The sequence below is a fragment of the Dermacentor variabilis genome, chromosome 5 (genome assembly GCF_050947875.1).
Source record: "Dermacentor variabilis isolate Ectoservices chromosome 5, ASM5094787v1, whole genome shotgun sequence".
Lineage (NCBI taxonomy): Eukaryota > Metazoa > Arthropoda > Arachnida > Ixodida > Ixodidae > Dermacentor > Dermacentor variabilis.
Genome location: NC_134572.1, coordinates 139855990 through 139882096, shown reverse-complemented (window position 1 = coordinate 139882096; position 26107 = coordinate 139855990). Strand labels below are relative to the sequence as shown.

At 42.6% G+C, this 26107-nt stretch overlaps 1 protein-coding gene across 1 annotated transcript in view; it reads left to right on the top strand.

Moving 5' to 3' along the window:
- Positions 1–24173, top strand: part of LOC142583652 (uncharacterized) — a 36521-nt gene extending 12348 nt beyond the window's left edge. The window contains exons 3-5 of the mRNA XM_075694144.1: positions 14042–14658; positions 20692–21044; positions 24084–24173. Coding sequence (XP_075550259.1) covers positions 14042–14658; positions 20692–21044; positions 24084–24173 — 1060 coding nt within the window. The remainder of the gene's footprint in view (positions 1–14041; positions 14659–20691; positions 21045–24083) is intronic.
- Positions 24174–26107: the final 1934 nt, after the last annotated feature.

Genomic DNA, 26107 nt, shown 5'->3' with positions numbered 1-26107 from the left:
AAAAAAAACCACGCCATAGCGAAGAAATCCGCGAACGACAACGATAAGCAAACCGGCCTCCGCCCGCCATTATAAGGCAGGGCGCGCGGTACCCTTCGGCGCGACATTTGAACCGCTTTGAGCGGGAGCTCGAGGTCGCACTTCCGCAGGTTCATTCCTCATAGTGCAGTCGATTTTTCTGTTCAAGAATTGCAAATACGATTTTTTGGGGGGTTTGCCCTACCCCACCCCCTTAACAATAATAATAATAATAATAATAATAATAATAATAATAATAATAATAATAATAATAATAATAATAATAATAATAATAATAATAATAACTTTATTTGCATCCGAAATACACCATGACGGAGGCCTACAGAAAAAGCTGTCGCACTGCAGCTTAACAAGGCCGCAGGCCCCCGCACTGGCAACTTCAGGTCATCATCATCATCATCATCATCATCATCATCATCATCATCAGCCTGGTTACGCCCACTGCAGGGCAAAGGCCTCTCCCATACTTCTCCAACAACCCCGGTCATGTACTAATTGTGGCCATGCCGTCCCTGCAAACTTCTTGATCTCATCCGCCCACCTAACTTTCTGCCACCCCCTGCTACGCTTCCCTTCCCTTGGGATCCAGTCCGTAACCCTTAATGACCATCGGTTATCTTCCCTCCTCATTACATGTCCTGCCCATGCCCATTTCTTTTTCTTGATTTCAACTAAGATGTCATTAACTCGCGTTTGTTCCCTCACCCAATCTGCTCTTTTCTTATCCCTTAACGTCACACCCATCATTCTTCTTTCCATAGCTCGTTCTGTCGTCCTCAATTTGAGTAGAACCCTTTTCGTAAGCCTCCAGGTTTCTGCCCCATAGGTGAGTACTGGTAAGACACAGCTATTATATACTTTTCTCTTGAGGGATAACGGCAACCTGCTGTTCATGATTTGGGAATGCCTGCCAAACGCACTTCAGCCCATTCTTATTCTTCTGATTATTTCCGTTTCATGATCCGGATCCGCCGTCACTACCTGCCCTAAGTAGATGTATTCCCTTACGACTTCCAGTGCCTCGCTGCCTATTGTAAATTGCTCTTCTCTCCCGAGACTGTTAAGCATTACTTTAGTTTTCTGCATATTAATTTTTAGACCCACTCTTCTGCTTTGCCTCTCCAGGTCAGTGAGCATGCATTGCAATTGGTCCCCTGAGTTACTAAGCAAGGCAATATCATCAGCGAATCGCAAGTTACTAAGGTATTCTCCATTAACTTTTATCCCCAATTCTTCCCAATCCAGGTCTCTGAATACCTCCTGTAAACACGCTGTGAATTGCATTGGAGATATCGTATCTCCCTGCCTGACGCCTTTCTTTATTGAGATTTTGTTGCTTGCTTTATGGAGGACTACGGTGGCTGTGGAGCCGCTATAGATATCTTCCAGTATTTTTACGTATGGCTCATCTACACCCTGATTCCGTAATGCCTCCATGACTGCTGAGGTTTCGACTGAATCAAACGCTTTCTCGTAATCAATGAAAGCTACATATAAGGGTTGGTTATATTCTGCACATTTCTCTATCACTTGATTGATAGTGTGAATATGGTCTATTGTTGAGTAGCCTTTACGGAATCCTGCCTGGTCCTTTGGTTGACAGAAGTCTAAGGTGTTCCTGATTCTATTTGCAATTACCTTAGTAAATACTTTGTTGGCAACGGACAGTAGGCTGATCGGTCTATAATTTTTAAAGTCTTTGGCGTCCCCTTTCTTATGGATTAGGATTATGTTAGCAGGTAGCAGTCAGCAAATTATATAATACATATGAGTTATAGTAAAGACTGCCTGAAATCCATGCATACAAAAAGGTAAAACTCATTCCCATATTCAGACATCGTCAAATAAATTACAGGTTATGAAGTACAAACATTGAGCTTTCAAGACACTGTTTATCCATACAAGAACGCCACCAGAGACCAGCGCACACAAAATGCACCGCAGAAAGCGCAGATAACTCCGCAGTGAAATTACAGCAAGATTATACACTAACTACACTATTCGTGTTTCCCTTTTTGTTTTCTTCTTCTACGCACTAAAGTATTTTCGAAGGTCCGCAAAAGTAATTTTGTCGGGCTCTATATTTTGTTTCTGTAGTGTATTCAATAACCTTGGCAGCCGGTTTTTTAACATTTGTAAGCCATATGTTGTCCTACAAGTATCTATTGCCCAAGTTTGAAAATTTCGCGTATTATATGTAGTAGAGTGATATTTCAACTTCACTAACTGACGCAAGAAACAGGTATTATTTTTATCTCTTCTTGATATCGCTTGTAAAGGCAATAATCATAAATATTTGTTACTGGCATGATGTTGTAGGTGCGAAATAAGGACACAGGTGGATAGTACCTGGCTACATCCGCAATAACTCGCAGAAACTTTTTTGCAAAACATGGATTTTTCGCAGATTGGTTTGCGTCGTAGAGGCCCAAACTAGGTCAGAATAAATAGGTCTGGAACAAATAAATTGTTGTAAATTAGCATCATTACACTGCGTGGTAGTATGCTTGCGCTCCGATATATGAGGCCAATTACTTGGGAGAGTTTTGTTGCTAACTGATCTATGTGCTCGTCCCAAGACAAGGTATTGTGGAAGACAACAGCCAGTGTTTTAATAGAAGGTACTATTTCAATTGGAGTTCAATTGGAGAACCCTTTGAGTTAATGTTATCTTCTTGTTTACAGCGTGAAATAAAACTGCCTTTGTTTTCCGTACATTGATTTTTAAGGCATTTTCTTCCGTCCACTTTTCAAGTTTACCCAGCATTTCGTTGGCATTGCCAACTATTTGGTTGATTTCTTTTGCTGGCAAAAATATACTTGTATCATCTGCGTAAATGTTGAATTTTACTTCTGGACATGTACTTATAATGTAATTTAGTTTTACATCATTACATAATTACATAGTTTAGTTGCTACATCGGCCAGTTTGGCCGATGTAGCAACTTCCGCATGACAGCGGAATTCTGTACAACACATTTGTCCTGCACTCCACATAAGGGAGTTCATGTTTAATTGGGCAGGGTGGTGTCCTGCAAGCGGCGCCACTGACAACTTTGCAACGTTTCCGAGTTTATCCGGTGCCGTGAGCACAACTCGGACATTGGCTTTCTCCGCCACCTTTTCAAGGCGGTGTGTCAGCTGGTGAATATAGGGCAGTGCCACGCATCTAGACCTCTCATGAGCTTGTCCCTCAATCGTCAACGCCCGATCACCAGCTTTAACCACTTTTGTCAGCCCTTCAGCCACGGAAGCCACAAGTTCCCTAGGGAACCCTGACTTTGTCAGGCAAACTGCCTGTAAATGTACACTTTCATGAACCTTGTGTGACACACCGCCTTAAAAAGATGGCGCAGAAAGGCAATGTCCGAGTTGTGCTCACGGCGCCGGATAAACTCGGGAAATTTTTCAAAGTTGTCAATGGCGCCGCTTGCAGGAAAGCACCCTGCCCAATTAAACATGAACTGCCTTATGTGGAGTGCAGGACAAATGTGCTGTACAGAATTCCGCTGTCATGCGGAAATGGATACGTCGGCCAAACTGGCCAATGCATCAACGTTTTACTAATGGAGCACAAGCTGCTTGTCGAAGCACCATCGGGATCTGGGTACTTGGCGTCACATTGCAAGCGCTGTGAGAATGAATGCATGTCGCTCTTTGGTAAGACTCAAGTGATCACTTCTAGCACCGATCAGAGAGAGCGCGAAATACTCGAGGCCTTCCTTATTCATCGGCAAGAACAGGCTTGCGTCAGCAAACCTAACGGATCTTTGATAGCAAAAGAAATAAAATTCTTGCACAATAAGGTGTCATTGCGCATGCGCTTTAGGGATTCATCATGTAGCACGTGTCTTTTTGCATATATATTTGTGTCCTCCTGAGAATAAAGGCAGTTGATGTCTAGCGTTCGGTGTGTCTCTTTTTTTACGTTCCTGTCCATGTCCTTCTTTTCGCGCTAATGTGATGTCCGCTTATACGAATAACCACCAACTAGCCCAGCTTTCTGCCTTAAATCTGCACATTGCACGGTTAATAGCACCATTTTACTCATTTTCTTCGGTTACAGGTGACTCATGATGTTGTGCTCCGTATCATTTGAACTATAACCCTTGTGTTGTTTCCGTCACCTTTCGCACTCCTTTTATAGGCGCCGCTGCTCTCTGGAGAGTTTCAAGTGGCGGCTCCCCGCATATACAGTAGCCTAGAAAGAATACGCATGTTTGGTGGCCGTCAGGCCGAAGTTACTAAAGTTTCTAGTGTTGGTCTTGAGCATGCCCTCATTATTTACCGCTTAGGATACTACTTTAAGAGTCTGGAGTAGGCGTATATCTTTTCTGAAATACCTTTACCAACACAGAAGATTCTACTGTCATGGGAAGTGGTGCATTGGGGAGTTGTTAGCATGCGTTTGAAGTGATCTTTAGCTCCGTTGAAGGTGAGGGTTACTTAAGAAACGGCCATTTGCTAAAATGTGCGTCTGGGTTGTCTTGTTATTATTTACCTAACTTTCATATAAATCTGTCAATCATAAACTATTATTAAATTTAACATTAAAATATTGGTGTTCATTTAGTAATAACCTATGTTCTTAAGGTAAATTTTCACAAATGGGTTGCTATTATTAGCGATAATACCTTTCTCAATCATTCCCTGCAATGTCATCTTTTCCCAAACAAAGGAGTTCGGATTTTTTTCTTTGCTATCTATGCCCACGTAAGTGGATACTTTAACTATGATTAATGTTTTGCGGGAAAGTTCGTAAATCAGAATAGTGAGGAAAATAATTTATACATTTCAATAAATACCTAAACTATTGACAAAAGCTGTCAGGCCCCAGAGAATTATTTCTATTGGTGTGAAGCTAGCTTTTTTGTGATGCATTAACTTTGCATTTCATGCTAGTAATTCTTTCTAGTCATTTCAACATTTGAAATTGTTCCTTGTTGCATATTAGCATGCTGTTTTTTGAGGATCTATTTTGTGTCGTAATCATGTTTCTTACCAGTGTTTTTCTAAACAAAAGTTTCTTTCTAATATACCCCTTTCAACTTTTTTCTAAGCCAATCATACATCTCTGTGTGGGAGACCCAGTAAGCAGTTTACCTTACGTGAGGTATTTGAGAAGTCATAAATTTCCGTGCGAACAAGCTCGTGCGACATTCATTCGCAAACGAGTGATATACCAGAGCGCTATCAAAATTATAACTCTAAATATTTACTACACGAGAATTTCGGCAGGGCCGCGTGCAATAACACACGCCATCAAGAAAGGCGTTAGCAGGAGCAACGAAGTCCTGTTTATGTCCGCCTTTGTGTTAGTTTTGGGGTACTGCTCTGCCTATATTTTCATGATGAACCAACAAGACAGAACCAAGGTCTTACTGATGAATAAATATTTTCACGCGGTTATCAAGTTAACAAATGAATAATTTTGATAATATTTATGAATTTATTCTTATGTACGGCCTCAAATCTGCGAACTACACTGAAATAGCTTAGAATAAATTTCAGCGCATGAACGAGGGAACCTATATGACATTTGCTAAAACATATTTGAAGTTAAATAAAAACAGGCATTGGTCCTAAGCTGCAAGTCATCAGTCTTTAACCATATGCCTATTTGAGGGTTCCGATGTCAGTTTTATTGTGTGGAGGCAGAAGGAAAATATGTCGCATTGTATAGTGGTGGTTAAGAACAACATTGGACCAACTCAGAGTAAGAGAAGTCACTCCTTTAGGCGAACTTATGCCCAATAATACAAGTAACACTAAAGTGCAAAAGCTAGCGGCTAGTACAGGCTGCGATCGTCTAAACGTGATCTATACGTGACAGACGGTCAGACGCGTCAGGCGTTTACAGATGACGTACCCCGAACGTTCCAGCTTAATCGCTGTGCCCGCGGAAGTATTAGAATCTGCACAACACTGTTCGCATGGCGCACGCAATCTGATTATCGACAAGATTATTTTACATGAATATCAGCTACAGCATTCGAAATAGATGCGGTACAAGGGCGCGTCCTGCGTCGTGTGAAAACTTTGTAACAGTGGTTAGACGGTGAAAAGCGGTCACCGGTAAGAATTAAGAATGTACACATGTTACTACACCGGTTCAATGTAATCTGCAAAATATAGAAAGCATATGTACCAATACTATGGATTACACATCGGTGCGTGTGCCTCTACTAAAGGCTACAAACCTACAGGTTACTAAGTAATTTTTTAAATATCGGTACACTATTATTTGAACATGTGCACCTGTAGTAAGGGTTACCAGGTTTATAGTGTGATACATTGGAGGCAGTGCTGATGCTTTGAGTAGCTGCCTGCCTATAGAGCTCCGCGTGGCCATGCCAGATCTAGCCACCGCTCAACGTCTCCGCTCGCAGTTTTTCGGTTGGAGAGAGAATGGCCGCTCGGAAATGGTCGGTTTTTATGACTACGCTTTATCTTTGGTCAGCTTGCATGGCTTGTAAGAGCTAAAAACTTTCTTCAACTTATGGGTAACTGTAGAGCCGGATGGAGACACGACTACTGCATTCGACTTCTTTCTTGGATGGTGTAGTTTCCTAACTTCTATTGTTCCTTCTATTGACAAGTTTCTTGGTGCCTATTGCCGAACGTCACAACAACGAAACGACCTGCATAACGTAAGGTTCCGTATACGTAACGCATGAATTCCCGTACGTCAGCTTCAAGCAAGCATGAAGTCAGCGTGCTTAACAAGTCGAGACCTCCCTCGCTCTATACTTCCTCGACGGCGAGGCGCAAACGGCGTCGTCACTCGTTAGTCCCTGCTAAGGGATGGAAAGCTGCATTTTGGACAATTGGTTTTTTGTTTGACACATGAAATTACCCCTCACTTTTATGTTGCTGAAGATAGGGTGTTTTGCATGTCTGGAAGGAGTTATGAGCTCCTAGGATGAAGGGTTTAAACTTCCATTGGGATGAATCGTTTGTCCCTTCAGTCAACTCTTCCTTTACCGCGCAGAAATTGATAAATTTTATTGCGCGATGTTCTGCGCGGCGTTAAACATTATTGTTCAATTTATTCTACTAGCAACGTCAGACGACGTCTTAAATGAGCTCTGAACTTTAAACATTGGCCATATTTGACCATTTATTACAGACTGGAGAGTCTAGAAAACTAAAAGCTCAACTAGAGGTGTCGTCGAAACTAGCCTCCGATGCCCCTAACACCTCAACAAAACTATGAAAAATTTCCGCTTTGGTTGACTCTGCCACATAATTTTTCTAACAGCACCAGTGAAGACACCAAAGCTTCTGTCGGGCTGCCCACGTTTTCCGATCTGATGTATAGATTGCGTTAATGATGGCTCAAACAACAGTAGGCGCTGACCAGTGCGCGTCAATTTATAATTATTTTGGGCTAATATCAAATGGGACTTTATTTTTCTCACCGTGGGTTAATTTTACTCGTCAGCATTTCTACAGTGCATGTACAAATTATTACGAGGAAATCCTTCTCGTCCTGGGGGGATTTTCATTCACACAAGAGCACGCAGTCGATTTCAGAGCGACTTTTGAAAGAAGCTTGTCTAGCACTCAATTCTCCTACGTTATGGTCACCGCCTGTGCAGGTGTTTTTAAATTACTGGCCGCGAACTTGCGATTTCGCTGTGGCGGTGCTCCGAGGAGGCACATGACGTCACAACGCACGCCTTGCCACGGATATTTCTCTCGCTCTCTCTCTCCCTAGGCACTACTGCGCATGCGCCACTAGTAGCACCGAGCCACAGGTGTTCCGCTGCTGAGCAGCGCCGCGCCTTTCCGCCGGCGCGTTTGGTATGACGTCACACCGCGTTCCTCGCCGTTGCACTCGCCTCCGCCGGATTCGCCAGCTGCGTCACATGCCTGATGACACGTCGGAGGATTGAAAAAAAGAGCTCGCGCGCGTAGCGAGCACAGTTGAAGCGGCAGTATGGACGGCGATAATTCTGATAAGCGGGAGGAGGCCTGGAATCGACATCGGAACGAGATGAAGAGGAACCGAATCGCCCAGGAAACAGACGAGCAGCGCGACGAACGACTGGCTAAACGCCGCAACATAGGCAACCAGACTAACCTGGACTTACAATCGACATTAACCATGGCTAACCTTGCTATGCCGTAGCTTTCGCTACGTATATCCTGGCATAACCAAGCTAAGCCACAGCCAATTTTTATTCATTACTGTAAATAATGATCATCGCTCTTCATTATCTTATATAACACTCTACCGAAACCAAACAAATCATGCGTAGCCTCCAGCACCAGTGAAACGCATACTAGACAATCCTTCTTGCGCATATAAGCTGATTGAACGCTATAACCAAATATGACTAGGCTACTGCATGCTCCCTTACCTGACAACCATTGCTCCCAGGGCTTAGGGAATGGAGTACAAAACAAACCAGGTACCTGCACCAAAGACTGAAAAAAAAATGCTCATAATAGAATAAGAAGTTACCCGTTTTCACATTTACGAAGGTACTGCTTTCCCGCATACTATGGGCATCACTATGACTCGTATTGTCGCCACGAAATATTTATCAAAGCTTTTTTTTTGCTTGATCCGACCTAAAAAGTAGGGAAGTAGGAACCAGGTGCCTATTTTTTTAGCATACGTATAATAGTACTTGCACTACAATATAATATTATTAGTTCCATGTTCTTTGAGGTACTTCCCATTGAGCTTCAAATAAAAATTCTCAAAAATAGTCTGAGGAATTAGTGCTGCTTCATATCAGTTAAAAACATTAGTGATCTGGCTTTAAATTTACAAATCGCAGTATACGTTGAGACTTCAACGTCTTGAAATAATATGTTAAATCACAAAAGCACTAAAAGCTAAGCATATTTCTAGCCACAACAGCAAGTATAAAAGGATACTGAAACTAGTTTGCATAGCGTAACTGCAACATTGAGTGAAATTCAAATGTAGTATTCTGAGATTATAAATTACTTATTTATTGCATCTTTGCTATACTCAAAGAATTTCAAGCGCATTTTCTGAAGCACCCTGTATATCCACACCCTTCTACGAAAGGGTCATATACTTGCAGTAAGAAATTTTTAGATCGTTAAGGTATTTCCTAAAACCTGTGAAATCCAAATAACATAAAGATTATTGCGGGTAAAGCGATTGCGCGTGCCAATCTGCCACCCTACGTATAGCGTTAAATGTCACACAGTTTTTTATTTCATTGACAGAATTGCTGTTCAAGTATAAACGACTTGTCCTAACTGCATCGGACAGGATCCTCCTAGTAGGAGGATCCGCCTAGTAGCGAAGAAGGATCCTCCTATTCAAGAGGAACCAATGACTGCCTGAAGCCCATCAGTACTTACAAAGTAAAAAAAAGAACGTGATCAAAAAAAGCGTTGACACAACAGCAAAAGACGTTTAGCTCCGACCGAATCTCTTTACAAGTACACTGGCCAGAAAGAAATAGCAACACAAAGGGCCATACAGAACAATTTTAGTACTTATTTGTTCTATGTTAACGATGCGTTTATGGCTCCTTCGTAGAAACGTCATTTTGGTCAACTCCTACAGCTGTGTAGCTACATTTCCTAATAGAAGAAGGGGTATTGGAGGCACCAAGACGTAGGCCACTATAGTACAAGGGTTGCTCGCTTTATCGTAAATGCAGCTTCCCGTGGTTTCCCACCGCTCGAGCGATCTAGGTGCAAGCACCCTCTCTCACCGACTGCTGTCTTATGATATCCTTAAAGGCCATGGAAATACTCGGAAGTGCAAGTTTCTGTTCCATAACGGGACTTGTCCATCTCCGAGCAAGCTCAGCGCGTCAAAACTATTGATATGTTTCACTTTCAGTTTATTGCACCTGAGAAGGTAAACAATTTCGATTTTACATGCGCTGCGACGTCCGAAGCGAACAAATTGAAAATAATTCTTTCGGCTAGAACCATGCAAAATGAGAAAAAGAAATACTGCAGTCATGTATAGTTAAAACACAGCGTATTTCTGATTTCAATAAACTGTGCATATGAGAGTCAATAAATTGTAACAATTATTTTATATAACTAAACGGTAGAGTGGGGGTTATGCCGAAAGAAGAAGCGAATGATGTGGCTCTCTACAAGCAACATAATTTCTTTGGGAATAAAGAAAATTAGTTTCACAGTGACGTGTCTCAAAACAATATGGAGTTCCAACGCACATATCTTTTTGTCTATGAATTCCTTTCATTTTTATTTTCGTTCACAGCGTTATGAAAAACTCGTGCTTTCAATCAACTGCTAGGAAGCTCCCTGTGTATGCGGTGGCTAGGTTCCTCTCAAGCAGCAACATGCAGTTTCCTTTCCTGGATCGTCGCAAGTTTGTTACTAAATAAATTTAGCTCAGTTCAAATCAAATCAAAATCAAATCAAAGTTTTATTTCATCTCTCAACAAAGAGAGAAAGGGGGTGACGGGAAAAAGCTGCATTACTGCAGCTTGACTAAGCCTGGCCCCCTATGGTACAATTCGACAGTGTACAGCAGTAGTATAGGTACATAACATAAGTCAAGGCACTTTACAGGAAATGTTCAGAAAAAAAATGGTAACATGGACGTACAGGCAGTAATTCTTTTTGTGCCGAACAAGAACAAAAAATTGAGGAAAAGAGAGGTACATATGAAATAATTTCAGAATATAAGCTGTGACAATGCAGCTAAAAAATGAAAACAACATTGAATACATCAGATGCCTCTAACCAGATATACATAAACAACATACACATATGTGCATACATACAGATATACATGCACTAATACTAATGCATTCCAATACCAATGTACGTACTAATATGTATATAATAATAAAATAGAAGTACAGAAATTACACAGCGGGATTTTGCGAGAGGAAATAAGTGAAAAAAGAACGAGGAGACATAGTATCCGGTTTTATTCCACTTGTAGTTACGGTGTTTAGTAGATAAGCTATGCGGTAGGACACAGACTGGTGTCCATAATTAGTACGACAAAAGCTTGTTAACCAAATGTCGGCATGTCTCGTGTTATAGGGAATTTCGCGACGATTCACGTTAAACAAATTTACACAATCAACATTTCCCCTTCTCAACGTTGTTCTGTACACGAATGCTAGACGAAATGAATAAATGAATTCAACCGGCATTATTTTGTATTCGTACAAATATTTAGACGTGTGTTCTTTGGAGGAAAGATTAGCTACAACACGAATTGCCCGTTTTTGACATAATTTTAGTTTAGCGATGTTTTGTTTTGATGTCGTTGCGCAGACTAGGTGACAGTAATTTAGTGTAGAAAGAAAAAGTGAGTTATATAGAGTTCGTTTCACAGTGGTAGGCAAGACATGTCGGTGTCTATGTAACAGTCCCGTTACTCTGTTTAGCTTTCCGCAAAGAGATTCTACATGTTTGTTCCAAATCTGATTTTCTGAAAATATAACTCCTAGTGGTTTAACGGCGTTTAAATTTTAATTTCATCACTTTTTAAATACAACCTGTCTTCAAGATTCAGGGCCTTATGCTTTGGGCGAAACATGAACGTTTGCGTTTTTTTAGCATTAATTCTTAAATACTTTCTGTCACACCAATTTGCGATATGCTGGAACACAATGTCTGCATAATTGACGAGAGTGTCCGGATTTGTGCCCCTGAAAAAAAATGGTGGCATCGTCTGCATAGCCTATCCATTTGATATTTTCAGTGGTCGAAAAAAGATCATTCATGTAAACAATGACAAAAAGTGGTCCGAGAATGCTGACAGTTCAATCTTCTGTGATGTGTCAAACGAAGATTTACCAGAACTGCGTGTATTTTTTTCTATACAGCTAATGTTTGTACAGCTATACAGCTATATACAGCTATATATAGCTATACAGCTATACAGCTAACGCAAGTACGCGTAGTTGCGTGTGCTTTTATCGGAAATTGAAAGTCGAGGTTTTATGGAGGAGTTTATTTTCTGTATTGCGTACAACAGGGATCAGATTACTGGCACTACTGTGTCGGCTGGATGACAATTTCTTTCTTTGCATTAATTTGTCAGTCAGTATACCAGTGTTATACTGGGTGACCCAGGTATCATGCAAGAAGCTTAAAAAAAAGAAACATGGAATATTCTACGCTAATAATACCACGTGCTTGTTGTTAAGAGGCTTGTGAAGAAAACGCCAGTAATGTTTGGTCACTGACGCGATCTGCGAAATAAACGCAATTAGCTAACTGTGTAACTGCTCTTCCAATTTCCAAGAAGACAATAAGGCTGTTGTAGAGGGGCGTAAGGGGCGTAACAATGAACTGTACAAAGCAAGGCACACATCTCATGTTCACTATTTTCCAGCAAGTAGACAAGGTCCACGAATATGAGACTTAGGCCCGCACAACAGAGCACGAGCAATAGCTGCAACATAAAAAAAAATAATATCATGGAGCAAGCGAGCTGTTCGTTATTACTGGCCGAGTTGCAGCAATAATAACACGCATGTTCTTTGCACGAGGCGCGAGCAGCTTCAGGCGATTATTGCAAATCCAGGTCAATGAAATGCGCTGCCCTTAAGTGCGCCCCCTGCAGCTGGCTCAGCGCCGCTGGGGTCCTGGACTGAGGCCTCCATCCAGCACAGGAATACCACCACTCAACGGGTGATGCTAAAATATTCGTCTCTCTTTTCTCACTGAGACTGTTTGATTGGGCTGCTATTCCGTGCGCAGGGGCTTGGAGCCAAGTGGTGTTTGTCATATTTCGCAGACTTTCTCTATTTGGGGGAAAAAGTAAACACATGCGTGTAGCATACTTAATGCACGTAAATTTGACGTCTCTTAAAATTACCTACTACATTTCATTACATTTGAAAATCTAAACAAGCAATAAAAGCGTACATAATTACTTTCCTGTCGCTACTGAATGTCAGTGACCATAAATTGCTTGCAGTTTCTCAACAGTACTGCACCAAGGTGCTCTTGCCCCTACGCACGTAGAATAATCAATAACTTCTTTTTTTGTAGGTCGGTGCTGGATAGCTGACACACCCTATGTAAGCCCGTTTGTTGTTACGCGTACTTACATTCTTCGCACATATAAGCTCGTATATGTTCCCCCCACAAATATATTCATCACTATTACGCAACGCGCGGTACACCAAGTATCACTTTATAGCCCCTTCCTTCACTCGAGTCCTTCAGGAGAGTTATTCTGAAGGTGAGGGTGCGGCCTTAATTCCAGTTCAAATCGCGTAGAACGCAGCACTGCGTTTCGCATTGCTCTGTCACCGCGTCGTGCGGAATACCAAAACGAGTGAAATTCTCGGCCTCATTTATTGATTTTGTAGTTGACCCTACCACGTGTCCACGTTTCAGGCAAAAATTTTCTGTATATAAGGGCTCCAGAACCGAGCCATTTTAGCAGTTGGCTTAGCAGCAGCTCTAAATTCACCATGGTAAGCAGCATTGCCTGGAGTTTTCTCTGTAGCAAAATCAGTACTGAATGATTTCGTTACAACTGTTACTCCGGAAATATTGTTGCATTACGCCACATTAATGTCGAACACGTCAAGATACTTACTTAACTCTCAATATGAATACACGCAGTTCTTCAAATTTATGAACACTCAATTTGATTATGTAATAGGCGCTGGTGATGTGCACGGTAATAACGACGAAGTTGAATGATGCTAGAAAGGCGTACTAGCCCTGAGAAGTTTTCTTAGCGTCTTATACCAGCGCCAACACTCAATAAACTTTAAGAGCTACCATACTGCTAATATAATTAAACGTCAGAGAACGCGACAAAGGAGGTACTGAGGACACGTTATCTCCTGTTCGTTTAGTAAAAATGTCCGCATAATGAACTCCATCAAATATAAACAATGCCTCGGTGCCTAAATACCAGTACACAATATAGTTCACAATCTGGTTCATCTTCAACGTTTAAAAGTTGCATAAAAGGCCGCTAAGAAGAGACACTTATGACTACGCAGATCCGTGCTTGCGTCCTTTTGGCTCTCGCCACCAGCGCTTTCGCTGGCTACGCCGGCTATGGCCACGGTTACGGCCTCGGCTACGGCGGCTACGGTATTGGTTACGGTCTTGGCTATGGCGGCTTCGGCTATGGTCTTGGCCACGGCGGCTTCGGCTATGGCCTTGGCTACGCCGGCTACGCCCCAGCTGTGGCCCACGTCGCCCACGCTGTCCCAGCTGTTGCCACCGTCGCCCACGCTACCCCAGCCATCGCCACTTACGCCGCTGCGCCAGCTGTGACCAAGGTCGCCACCAGTTACCACGCCCCAGCTGTCACCGCCGTTGCTCACGCCCCAGTCGCTACCTACGCTGCTGCTCCAGCCTTCGCCGCCTACCACGCCCCAGCTGTGGCCACCGTCGCTCACGCCCCAGTCGCCACCTACGCCGCTGCCCCAGCTGTCGCCACCGCCACCGTCCACCATGCCCCAGCTGTCGCCACCGTTGCGCACGCTGCCTACCACGCTGCCCCTGTCTACGGCTATGGCGTTGGCACACTCGGCTACGGTGCTGGTCACTACGGTTACGGCCACGGTCTCCTCGGCTACGGCCTGAACTACGGCTACGGTCTTGGCTCTCCCTTCCACTACGGTGCTCTGCTCCGCAAGAAGAAGTGTAAGTATACGGCTCCCTATGTCTTTTAACATGTACCTTATTTCAATTCCACAATTGAACATGTGTATGTACGATGAAAGAGAAAGTGCCCCTACGACAACAGAGAAGTTACTCATCATTGTATCACGCCTTACTATCCCCCGCAGCTCAGCGGTGCTCTATGGCAGTCAAAAACCACCTTCTAAAGAAGAGATGCAGTCAACAGGCTAGGCTACGCGCACGGCAAATAATGTAAAAAGCTCAGTGTAGGTTACTGCCCATTGCCATGCGAATATTATGGCTGTTTCTGTCAACGAATTCGACGTTGTATTTGCTTGCAGTTCCGTTCATTTATATAAATTGGATTTATTCATACCGATGTAACATTGTAGGCACACACTAATTTGCCTATTGTCCTGTAGACGTAGGGGCTTAGAGGTATTTTTTACATTCGAGTCGTTCATACTTTGGCCGGTATCTAAAATGATACATTTTTCTGTTTCTCCTTTTCAGAAACCAATCAACTCTAATTTATTTCAAGGAGGAAAAAAAGGCAAATCGTAAACACCCACTTCGGTGTCGCTCCAGCCAGAAGCGAAGGCTGTTCAAATGGATGAATAAAATTGGCCCGCACTGTAAATTATCGATGTCTCTTCTCTCTTTTGTTTCAGATTGTGCTGTGTCATAGGAACCAAAATTGTGGTACCTATGTGCTTTTGAGTATGTGCGTCCTGTTGGTGTTTGCTACACTGAGCGGAAATTTGAGTTAGCAAGTGCTTTTTTGGGGTACGCTTTGCGTCGGTGCCTTGTATACAGCTGCGATTCCAAATGTTCTTTTAGTTGTGAAATATTTAGCGCGCGCAAATGACAACGACACAGTGAAGGGGGACAGACGAGCGCTTACTCACAACTGTTATATTTTCGGAAGGATACAGAACGTATATACCCCAGCTATCAGCGCTGAGCATGTGCGACAAGAGTCGTCAGTAGAACAGAAACAGATTAAAAACAGATTAAAAAGGTTCAACCAGTATTTAAAAATCAAATTCATTTTCACTGACTGCAACCGATGGTTGGCTTATGCATATTTCAGCACACTTTCTATATGAAACGCTTGTGTGATTTCACGTGTTAGTTTGTTTTTATCTGAAAAGAAAATGTCAGCGTTAAAAAATACCGGATCACAATGACATAGATTACAGTGTTTCGACAAGTGCGAATAGTTTTCTTTACCGAAAGAACTTTCATGTTCTGTTAGACGGGTGTTTATGCACCGACTGGTTGATCCTATGTACATGTTGCCACAGCTTAACAGAAGCGGGTAAACAACACCCATGCTGCATTTTGTGAATTTTCGATCTTCTTTGAGACCACAGCTGCAATTTTTTGCCCTTTTGTCCAACTTATCTGCAATAGCTTGGCACAGTTTTTGCACTTTGTTAGGAGCGCTGAAAACCATTTGAGCGGCATACCGGCTGGCAACAATCTTTAGCCCATGGGAAAAATAATGGACGCAAGGTACAACCGCAAGGCGCGTTTTGTTCGCGCTAAGCATGTTCCTTGAATCTGTGGGTTGTACACCCTTTACTATTCTTATTACCTTTTCGGTCGCTCTGACTATAAGGTATTCCGGGAATCCCACTGAAGCTAGTCTTGTTGCCTGATTGGCAAAGCTTTCTTTTAGTCGGTGGCAACAAGATTTTACTAAAGCGGCCCGAAGGCAAGACTCCGCAATTCCGCTTTTTGCAATCTTCGAATGTCCTGATTTGTACTGTAATATGGGCTTTTTTGATCTAGGGCTGTACATCCAGCATGTGTGGTCGGGTAGCAATCGCAAAGACAAATCTAGAAACTGTAGTTCGTTTTCTTTCGCAACCTCATGGGTAAACTTCTGGTCTATAGGCCACAATCACGGAAGACTATAAGTACATCAACCACATTACAGCCATGTTCATTCCAATCAAAAATAAACAAAAAGTCATCAACAAATCAGAAAATTCTTGCCAAGCTTCCTAAAGCACTGCGAATACTTTCGTCTACACGACCTAGAAAAATGTTGTTATGCATATAAACCAGAAACTACACGTATACCTTACTTTCATCACATACATTGCTTCATTCCAACCGACAAAAGTAGAGAGGATAAAAAAATAGTGCTTCCACAAAGTTTTCCACGGGTGCACCAATGTCATTTCTAAATTTTACTTTATCATTATCTTCGCAAATACACATTTTAAAATTTTTTTAGCAGCTCTGTATGGGGAATCGAGTAAAATAAATCTTGTACGTCAACTCTGAACGCGCTACATCCTTTTGTTTCGTCTTTGCTCAAATATTGTACAAATATTGTACAACTACCTCAGATAAAAAAAAACACGTAAAATCACAGAAGCATTTCATAACAAAAAGTGTGCTGAAAAGTGCATAAGCCAACCATCGGTTGCAATAATAGAAAATGAATTTGCTTTTCTAAATACTGGTTGAACCTCTTTAATCTCTTTTTAATCTGTTTCCGTTTTATTGACGACTCTTGTTGCACATGCTCAGCGTTGATAGCTGGGGTATATATGTTCTGTAGCTTTCTGAAAATAAAACAATTGTGAGTAAGCGCTCGTGTGTTCCCCTTCACTGTGTCCTTGTCAATTGTGCGCGCTAAATATTTCACTATGAATTCGTACCAACTCGCCCAACTATCAGTTCTGCTTCTGTTAATAAGCAGCGCGCCCAAGTCCACGACTCGGGCAACCTTGTGCTCGTGCTTGTGTCCGTACAAAGTATTGCTATCCGAAAGCAAGCATAAGCACCTACGTTTCGAGTGGAGGGCTCGTATTCAGCTGCGAAAGCACTTAAAAACCTGTACCTTGAAGAAACTCAGCCAAAGTGTTCATTTTAAACATTTCCATTAGCGGTGGCCCCGCTTCGTTAGCTTTAGAGACCGCTAGAGGTGAACGCAGTATTTTCCCAGAGACTCCTCGTTTGTTAGGTTGGGTCCTAAATCATAAACTTCTTGTGAGGATGAATGTATTCTTGATTGTGACTATGCAGTTGTTGTCCCTAGCTTGAAACTAATGTCGCTGTAACGACTAGTTCTCGCTGCCATAAAATCAAAAGGATAAAAAAGCGTATAACCTAAATCTTGTAGTTTTTCTGTTTTATCTTCAAGTGCGAAATAGTTTTTTGCGAGAAAGTTAAGAAACTTTGGCCCCTTCCCATTGAAAGAGCAGTGACACAAAATATGAAGTCAAACGTAACTTGAAAAATGCAGGGAGCTCTTCACTAAAACCCACAGTGTTTGTGCAGCGCATACTACATTCGCAAACATTCTGCTTGGCATGGAATCGGGTAAATGGAAATGAAATGCACAGTAAACAAACTAAAATACATAAACAATATAGTGTCACGAAGAAGACGTACGATATTTGTCGAAGGGAAGAATGGAATTGACTGGCGTATAGCAACACACTTACCACGCGTAAGCCTATCTAGCTACATCTATGAATTTTGTTCCTCAGGTGTCACAGCGGCACATACCCAATCTGGAGGACTGGCCTACAACAGGCAAACATCTCGTTACACATACTGAATGGAGAAATCAAAATATTTTTGATCTGCAAAGAACCTGTTGACGTTTATGCCCAAAAGAATTATGAGGTTGGTGTGTTTATTATCTTTGAGCCAACATTCTATGTTTACCTGTTATGCAGAATAACAAACCTGTTATAGAATAACAAATGCACGCCTACGGGACCTACTGTGTTTGTCAATATAAATCTTTTATATAAGCTTCACTCCCGTGTTTCTGCGTACTTGCATTCATCGCACATATAACGTAGTATATATATCCACAAATATATCCATGACTGCTCGATCGACGGAGGAGGTGTTAGATACAACGGTGGCACGAGCCACCTTACCTACAGCGTAGACACAGAGTTTTTCCTTTCACTCATTAAATAGTTGCTCTAGTATAAATCACGTGTCTCAACCGCACCGGACTGTCTGCTATCGTTAAGGGGGCCCTTAATCACCTCTCGGGCATGGTGAATTAACATGCTCCACGGGTAGCATGCGCTCCTTTGAACAAGTCAAGTCATGCTGTCGTCGTAAGCGGTGAATCGGGCTCGCGAGTGGAGCACGAAGTCACCTTTCCCTTAAAGGCTCTCTTTTCAAACAGAATCTTGCTCCTCACTCTCTTCGTGGAGGCTTCATTTCACAATAAAGCGAATTCTCATTCGTGGCGGCTGTTGGTAGCCGCGGTCGGCTACGCAGCGTAGATACCGCGGTCGCCGAGGCGTGCCGCAGCGAGTACACTGGCTATGAGCACTGCGGCTCGCTGAGGACAACCGCATGTGGCTTACGTTCGGCCCGCCGTAGGCACCAGAATCATAACTTGTGACGTCTACATTAACATCCAAAATGAAATTTGAACTGCCAGGCACGGAGACGTTTAGAAGGCGGAGCGTTGTGGGCACGCCCCATTCCGCCGTAGCCTAGCAAGGCATGATGATGATGATGTGTGGAGTTTTATGGCGCAAGGGCCAGGTGTGGCCAAAGAGCGCCATGTCTGTGGTAATGAGTTTGCGGTGTAATTATGATTGCTACCTAGCAAGGCAGTGAGGAAGCAACGGGAGCACAGCGAAGGCCATGTTTGATAGCCAATAAATCAGCTTCTGCTGAACGCTTTGAAGTACTTTTCGTGACAAAGTGTTTAGCGACAAAGTGTTTATGAAGCATCCTAGTTTCGCTTCAAACGTCTTCTTCTTCGATAAAAAGTGGTTCACGTCCCCATTAAAGAGCAATGGAGAACTGCTTAAAGACCGTCAGCACCAAAAAAGAAAAAAAGCATTGAAAAAGCATCACCACATCAGCAAAAGATGATTGCTTACTACTAAATAAGTCTAAAAGTAGAGTGCCAAGAGCGAAATGTGTACACAAGATGTCAAGCAAAAGAAAAGTGATGCATATTCTTTGTCTATTATTACCATGTGCATTGTTTATACGTTACGCCAACGCCAATGGCACTGCGGGTGCATTTTGTAATGACCACAGGAATGTTAGAGGCCACCGAGCTTGCGCTACTAATCTACAAGCGGCGCTTGAAAAAGAAGCCTTCGATTGTTTCGGAGTGCTGAAGTTATTGGCGTACAAGCGTGCCTTTTTGCGTTTGTTAGCTTATTGTACACTTAAGGATGGTGACAACACGTTAGTAGTGCTAGTTTATGCCCCGTAATGGAACATGTCACACTCCACGCTTTTTCAGAGCGTCAAAATAATTGTCTTAAATACACCTTATTGCGTCTGATGAGGTTATATTTGTGATTAATACATGTGGAGCGAAGTCCTCGAGCGAACATACTGACAGGGGTTCTTCCCATTAGTACATGGCGGGATTACTAAAAACACTGCAATAATATCTAATAAAAGACGGCGCATTTCTGGAGTTCATAGATGATTAAAAAAAAATATCGATAATTTGGAAGTAGTGGTGCCCTATACTAAACCGTGCAATGGTTATATCCAAAAAAGAAATGAGTGAAGGTGTGATCTGAAACATTACAAGCAAGATGACTTGTTCAGATGAGACGGTAATGAGTTTCACAGTGACGTGATTAAAAGCAATATGCAGGTCCAACGCACATAACTCAAGCTATAAATTTGCTGTGTCTATTAAACCCTGCAAAACTACCGCCGATGCCTACAACTATGTCTACACTCATCCTATGCAACGTGCAAACTCATGGAGTTTTTATGTTTTATACACCACACCGGTCACAAAGTTATTTATTATTATTATTATTATTATTATTATTATTATTATTATTATTATTATTATTATTATTATTATTGTTGTTGTTGTTGTTGTTGTTGTTGTTGTTGTTGTTGTTGTTGTTGTTGTTGTTGTTGTTGTCGTTGTCGTTGTCGTTGTCGTTGTTGTTGTTGTTGTTGTATCTATCTATCTATCTATAAAAAGACATATCTATACATAGAATGGGCCTAGCCGTGGGACAGTTCTGGGACTGCCGTATCTGCCACTTTTCACATTTCTGCACGCAGTAATGCTCGTCCGCCCCTGGCCACCTCACAGCACTCTTCCACGTGTCGTCGGCGCTAATCTGCACCCGTACAACTTTCCCCACGGTCCACGTTTGTGTACGCTCGCGCACCCCTGCGACCAGCACCGTACTAGGCGGAACGTGCTCGAACAGCAGCCCCCACACCTTCCGAAGCAGCTGCTCGAAACAATGATCCGACTTTCGCTGCTGTGTTTAGAGCCACCGTCTGCCGGATCGATATCAGCATCGTGGAAGCGCCATATCAAGCCGAGCACACCTTTGTCAACTCTCACTGGGCCCAGCAGCAAGCAAGTTATTTGGCATGTGTATCCGCAACTCTTCGCGTCCATGCAGGTAAAAACTACTGTTCACTATATGCGCCGTGAACACGTTACTACGCATTACTAGTGTTGCCAAGCCCACGTTTTTGCATCGCTATTGCATATGAATGTACTCATACTTTACTAGAGTTACTAATGGTATCAGGAGACGTAGCAGAAAACCCGGGACCTAACATTCGCGCAGTTACTACAGAAACTTCCAATAATGCAATGTCAGTTCTGAAAGAAATTAGGTCTGGCCGAATGCTCTTCTTAAAGAAATGAAATCCATTCGTTCTAAGCTTTTGGAACACGATAAACATTTCGTTGAGATCAATAAAAACATCACAAAAATTGAAGACGATTGCTCATCCATCACCGCAAGGAAAGAGCAAGTAACTAATGTTCAGGCCCTCTCGGAAGAGAACGCGTCGAAAATCGCTAGTCTAACCGCAAGAATGGATGACCACGAAAACGGGGCACGCCGCCTGAACCTCGTGTTCTTTGGCACTGATGACTCCAGTCAGGAGGCGTGGGTACAATCGGATAATGAGTAACCAAACTGTACGCTGAGAAGCTCAAGATTTACGTGCAGTTAGTGGATGTTGAATGGGCATATCGACTTGGGTCTTTGCAGCCAAATAATAATTGACCTATCGTTGTAAAATTTTCACGTTTCAAACTGGAAGAGACTTTTACATCAAGTGCTAGAAAACTTTTCTCGGGCCACTTGGACGGCGAGTAAGCAACTACTCGAGTTCGCATGAGCACAGGGCAAACATTTAAAGCTACACTACAAGAAGCTAAGCATTGGAACGAACAATGCTTAACTCGTACGACCGCGCTACTCTGAAAGTTGCTAGTCGCAAGTTGCTAAAGGCCGCTCTCGTGCAAGAAAACAACCTAACACTTCCCTTTCCTTTACGCTAATATTACACCGAAGCTTTATTCTTCGCATAACCTAATTGGCACTAGAGAAAGCAAAATAATTGCATCAACTGAAACAGTGTGGCATACTTCCGTTAACGATTCCGAAATCGCTTCTTCTTGAACACGTTAACAGACGACGAGAGGGCGCCCTTATTGCAATTCACAACAACTTACGCTGGCATCAAATTATTAGCCATAGTGATTTAGAAACCATTTTTATACGTTCGCAAGTTTTCCACTCACCCCTGATTATCGACATAACCTGACATAACACTTGAAGCTAACGGAATAATAAAAACAATCGGGTGCCTGAAACTAACATCTTCAACTACAATCGACTGCACCAATGCAAAGATCCTAAAAAAGTAGAAAATACTTTTCTGGCGCTCTTTTATCGCACGTTTTCCAGCAATCACCCGTGACCGACGTTGTACCTAATGAATGGAAGTTTGGCAAAATAATTCCTATGCACAAAAACGGCCCCAAATTAACCCGAAAGAACTATCGTCCCATATTGATCACAAGTGTCCCTTCAGAAACAATGGAGCGCATAATTTATTCACACATCATGAAATTTCTAACAGCTGTAAATTTTTTTCACCACTGCCAACATGGATTCCTAAAAGATCGCTCATATTCTACCAGACTAGCACTGTTGACATCAGCTCCAGCTCAAACGTTAACGTGCCCATCGACACCCCCTGAAGCCCGTCCCTCGTGAAAGAAAACAACCTAACTCTATGCCTTTTCTTTACACTAATATTACACGGAAGCGTTATTCCTTGCATAACCTAATTGACCCTACAGAAAGCAAAATTATTGCACTTTTGCAATTATTGCAAAATTTAGATTTTTAGAAAGCGTTTGAGTAAGTTGCTCACCAACGCCTTTTACCTAAACTCGCATTTAAACCTTAACACGCTTGACCTAACCTGCGTGCATTACTTCCTTATATACCTGAACAGTTTGTGTGGGCTAACAACCATGTGTCTGGTAACCCACCGGTTGTCGCAGGCGTGCCCCAGCGCACGGTTCTGGGTCTCTTAATTTTCGTGATATATATAAGTGATCTTCCCAATAATATCTCCTCTAAGATTAGGTTATTCACCGACGACTGAGTTATCTAGCGCAGTATCAGCAACAACATTGACTCTACGAATCTCTAAAATGATCTGCATCACGTCGAAAAATGGTGCGAAATGTGATTGATGTCCCTTATCACAAAGAAAACGGCACTCATTCCCTTCCACCATCGGCCGTCATATGCCGCATCATGTTACACAATTTACGGTTCCCAAATACCTTCTTTACACTCACATAAGTATCTCGGCATCTGCCTATCTCATGATCTTACATGGTCGTCTCACATAATTACCATCACACATGACGCTAACCGTACCCTCGCTCATTTACGTCGGGACTTGCATCACACCCTGTCGTCTGTGAAAATACTAGCTTACCAAGCACTGATACGATCTAATCTCGTATGCGACAGCACATTTCGGAACGCCCATCAGATTAGGCTTTCAAACTTATTGGAATCAGTCCGAAATCGTGCTGCAAGGTCCAATTATTCAGAATACTCTTGACTAGTGTCACAGCACTAAAATACCGTGCCAACCTTCTCACTCTTGAATGCCGCCGAAAAATATCGAGGCTTTCCACTTGTCACCAATATTATGACTCGTCGATTAATCCCGCTGTCATCACTACCGCTCATCGACTATCATTTCGCACAAGTCACCAAAAGGCCGTTCATCCCTCACATGCACCTTCTTTTTAGGAAATGACTTCATTTTTCTTCCAAACGGAAAAAGATTGGAAAAAGTTACATGTAGATGCTGTAAACAATACCGACCCTAGAACGACCTTCAAAGTTCAGGGAATATAACACAGGAAGCTATGCTGATGTTATTGTTTGGTTTCTACAATTGAATTCACCCTTGTTGTTTCTGCTAGATTTGTTCTTTAGACTGAATCACGCGATGTAATACCTGATATACATATGTAGCGTAACATAGAGGCATGACTAATTTGACCACTGTCCTGTGGACGTAGGGGCCAATAGTTATTGTTGATATTCGAGTCATTCGTGCTTTCTTCAGTGTGTTACCACACACCTTTTTCGTTTTGTCCCTTTCAGAAAACATCCGACTCTAGCCTTTTCGACGGAGAAAAAGAAGGTGTGAACACCAACTTCTGTCTTACTCCAAGCTTGAGCAACGACAGCTAAGATGGATGAATAAAATTTGCCTACACATTTTTTTTTCTCAGCGCCTCGTTTCAGTTTTTTTCCGGTTTTCGCTACGTCTATTGATCCAAAATATCGGTACATAAGTCGTTTAACGCATATCCTATGTGCTGGTGTCAGGTAGAAGGCTGCAATCGGAAACGTTGATTTCGGCTGCAGCACACCTGAGTCTATGACAGTGTTACCAAAAAACTGAAAACGAATCATGTTGGGCTCATGCGAAGTATCGCTTTGCAAAAATAAAAACTTCCTGTAATCTTCCGAGTGGAGCGCACTCAATGGGAGTGGCTCACCTTCAGCTGTGAAAGTGCTAATCAACTTGTACGCCGGAGAAATTGAAGTGAAAAATATGTTTTAAACCAGTTCACGGTATGCTCTTGCCTTACCGCTACTAATGAGTCACCCATGCTACAACTCCTCCACTTGCTCGTTCCTGCCCATGTGCAGTGTGTTCATTTGATTTGGATGCCTGGTCATAAAGGTTTGTTATTTAATGAAACTGCCGATTCACTGGCAGACATCACTTTTCGGTCCTGTTCTTTCTATTCTGCCAGTGACAGCACAGATCACGGCGGCAAGATTTCGGGTGCGATCAATTAGATTAGCCTTATCAAACCCAGATCTAACTGCTTTGCCAGATTATAAGCACGTGGCATTTTCCTGGCGTATCGAATCCTGTTACACGAAGAAGATTGAGGTCCCTATCACCAAACAACGTTGCCGCATTCCCTCACTGAATTTCTATTTACACAGGTCGGGTTTGGTTCCCTCCCCCCTCTGTTCGTTTTGTAATGAGGAGACGATATAGCACTTTCTTCTATCTTCTCGTCGCATTACTGTGGCAAGAAAAGGATTGTTGGAAATACCTTTTCGAGGAATTGGCCTGGGCATGACGGAACCTGCAATTCTTTCGTTAGGGGCGTCCGCTTTGGGATTCAGCCAAAGGAATGCTTGCTTCACTGTCCAAACATTCCTTACAGAATCTAAATGAATGCCCCACTAAATTCTTTTTTTTTTACTTTTAAATAATTGTTACTCATTCCATATGACCTTCCTGACTTTATTTTAACAGGTAATTATACGCTAATCAATGTTAATTCCACAGATATTAGGAAACTTATGCTCCATATTACTTTGGAATAATCCACCCATTTCTTGGTCAATCTCCCATCGTAGGTAAGTGCCACACGTGCGACAGGCTATAACAACAACACTTATGGGGCCCGCGCGACGCATGTTTTGTAGCCACCGTTGAAGCGATCGCAGCTGTTTCGCAGGAACTCCTCCGGCCGGACCGCACTGGCGCGAAGCGTCTCTTTTTGTCGATTGCAGCTTGGAGTTGCCTTCGCGAAAGCCCACTCACGACTAATTGGAATGGCTGATAGTCGTGCATGTGATGTTTGCGGATGCGAGGAGAACATTGACCACTTATTGTGCCACTGTCCTCAATTTTAGGCACAAAGGCAATCTTTGTCAAACACATTGAGGAAATTCGATGATCGTCCTCTGAGTGAACAGACACTACTAGAATACCGTCCCCACCGATCAACGGCTCAGAAGGCAGTGAAGGCACTTTTGTGCTTTCTCATAACGTCTGGTTTGTACGAGTGGCTTTGACTAAAGTACTGTCCGTGCACGTCTCTATACCTTCTCTCTCTCTCTCCCTTCTCTCTCTTCCCCTTCTCCCTTCTCCCAGCGTAGGGTAGCCAACCAGACTCTTGACTGGTTAACATCCCAGCCTTCCTTATATCCCTCTCTTTCGCTCCTACTTTGTCATGCTGGCTCCTAATGCCTTCACTACTATGAGGAGCACCGAATTCTTTAGTATGACTATGCAGTTGCGTCTAGCTTGAAGCTTACGTTCCCCGAAAAACTGGTCCTAGCTGTCATAAAATATTTGCAGAGCACAAGAACAA